Here is a 2,062-nt window from a genome sequence, read left to right as displayed (position 1 = left end):
GTCGGCCTCAGCAGATGGCCGCTCACACTGAGCCTGGTTCTGCTGGAGGTTTCATCCTGTTCAAAGGGAGTTTTTCCTCTCCACTTTTGCTACAAGCATGTTTGGTGTGAGGGATTGCTGAAGAGTCAATTAGTTGATGCATTAAACTGGTTTTCCTTAGTTTAACTTTAAATAAATTTTACTGGATGATCTGGTTGAACTTTCACTGTAAAGTGCCTTGTGTTGTGAATTGGTGCTATATAAACAAACTGAATTGAATTACAGTTTTCAGACTCTTGGTTGAGGGCCGTAAAAATACTGGGATGCAATATCAGCTCTGACTAATTAGCTGACTTGGATATCCGATTAATGACGTTCATCCAGCATTCTGTTCCAATCATTTTTTATTTTTATAAATATCATACACAGCTTTACAGTCACAGTGATCTACTAACCTCAGTTTTAGGATTGCATTGCTGATTACATCATGGAGCAGAGGCCACAGCAGCTAGCAATGATTTATATCATGATTATTTGTAAACTTTTTTTTTTTTTTCAAACAACTTTCATGTCGAGCATAATGCCTTTACTCACATGGCGAGGTTAATTCATTTAACGAGAATCGGACTGATATCGGCCAATACGCTCAGCCCATGCATTTGTCCATCTCTACTTTTTTTTTGCCCTATTTTAAAGACACATATCTTTAGGGATAGAATGGAACTCCTAACTATGCATATTTTCTTCACATATTATGTTAATTTGACCTCAAGCTATTTTTTTTAAGCTCTTTATATCTTACTTGCGTTCAAAGTGTCCTGGTTGGGGTTTGAAGAAAGACAGTCCATAGGATGTCTCTTTGGTACCATAAGAGAACTGGAATGTCAGTTTTTCTGCCCGACCAAACGCATTCGGTAATTTGAGTCCGAGTACCTGTAATTACACAAAGTAGAAGTTTACCAGGAGAATAACTCCTTTTAATAAAACACAATGTTAGAAATTATATAAAGAACGCATAATTCAGGAAAAGGAGCCGAAAATAAATCACTAAAACAAAACTCAGTGAATTAGTAATAAACACCAACTTGGTTTAGGGAACTAACCATGCTGCCTTCATTGTTTCCAACCATAGTGTTATAGCTGCCCGTCATGCGCCTCAGCTCTGTGACCTCAAAGGTCACATCAAGGCCATTAGGAAGGGCATCTTCACCTGCAGACAAAGGAAATAATGCTGTTTTTAAATGAACAAAGCTAATATGCAAAAAATCAAACTTAGGGTTCGTTAAAGGTCTTTACCTCGAGACGTGTCAATGACAACTTCCACCTTCCTAAAGATACCGAGACGCAGCAGCTTCTGTCGGGCTTCGTGAGACCTCCGCATCACCTGCATCAAACAGCGAACAGTGTTGATGCCTGTGAGGGCTCCACACAAACGGGCACCAAACAAGAAATAAACATCGCCGGGCAATGAAGCATACATACGTCTATCAAGTTCTTCGCCCTGAAAACTTCTGAAATTTCATAAGTCAGCAGGTCCTCCTTTGTTCTTCCGAGTCCATCTATGTGCACTCGCTGAACCACCACCTGAAAAACAGGAGGAAGACAGTCAGAAACACAATGAGCATCCAAAACAAAAACATCCAGAGAAATGGACAAACAAAATAAAAAAAATTAAACCAATGAAAGGGACAAATACACAGTACAACATGGTTATAAAGCAAAGGATTTATACCTTCAACAGAGTGGCAACAAAAAGCCTGAAGACAAAGCTGCCTGTAGAGGCCTACATTCAGTTTAAGTTAAGATAAAAGACATTATTAATAAGTTACAGTATATATCAGAAAGTAAAAGGTTCTCATATGTAAGTATATTCAACATATTGAATTGAGGTTCTTTTCCAAATGTGCAGTTTTTTGTTCATTAGCTGGTTCCTGGATGTTTAGGGGAGCGGCTTCAATGTCAGTCAGGTAATTGGAGTGAAGCCACAGTTTTTTAACCTCATTAAATTTCTCCTAATCTTCTTTATGATCTTAACCTTTATGGAAAAATAATACCATCAAGCTTATGTCTTCATTACTTAAAG

At 38.2% G+C, this 2,062-nt stretch overlaps 1 protein-coding gene across 1 annotated transcript in view; it reads right to left on the bottom strand.

The window, feature by feature from the left end:
- LOC107092181 (sorting and assembly machinery component 50 homolog A) overlaps nt 1–1,584 on the bottom strand; it is a gene marked incomplete at its 5' end in the record, with an annotated part of 11,004 nt that extends 9,420 nt beyond the window's left edge. Inside the window, 4 exons of the mRNA XM_015386504.1 lie at nt 782–912; nt 1,083–1,189; nt 1,276–1,363; nt 1,462–1,584. Of these exons, the coding sequence (XP_015241990.1) occupies nt 782–912; nt 1,083–1,189; nt 1,276–1,363; nt 1,462–1,584 (449 nt within the window). The remainder of the gene's footprint in view (nt 1–781; nt 913–1,082; nt 1,190–1,275; nt 1,364–1,461) is intronic.
- Nucleotides 1,585–2,062: the final 478 nt, after the last annotated feature.

This window comes from Cyprinodon variegatus, unplaced genomic scaffold, assembly GCF_000732505.1.
Source record: "Cyprinodon variegatus isolate N-32 unplaced genomic scaffold, C_variegatus-1.0 Scaffold370, whole genome shotgun sequence".
Taxonomy (NCBI): domain Eukaryota; kingdom Metazoa; phylum Chordata; class Actinopteri; order Cyprinodontiformes; family Cyprinodontidae; genus Cyprinodon; species Cyprinodon variegatus.
This window is presented reverse-complemented; position numbering and strand designations above follow the sequence as displayed.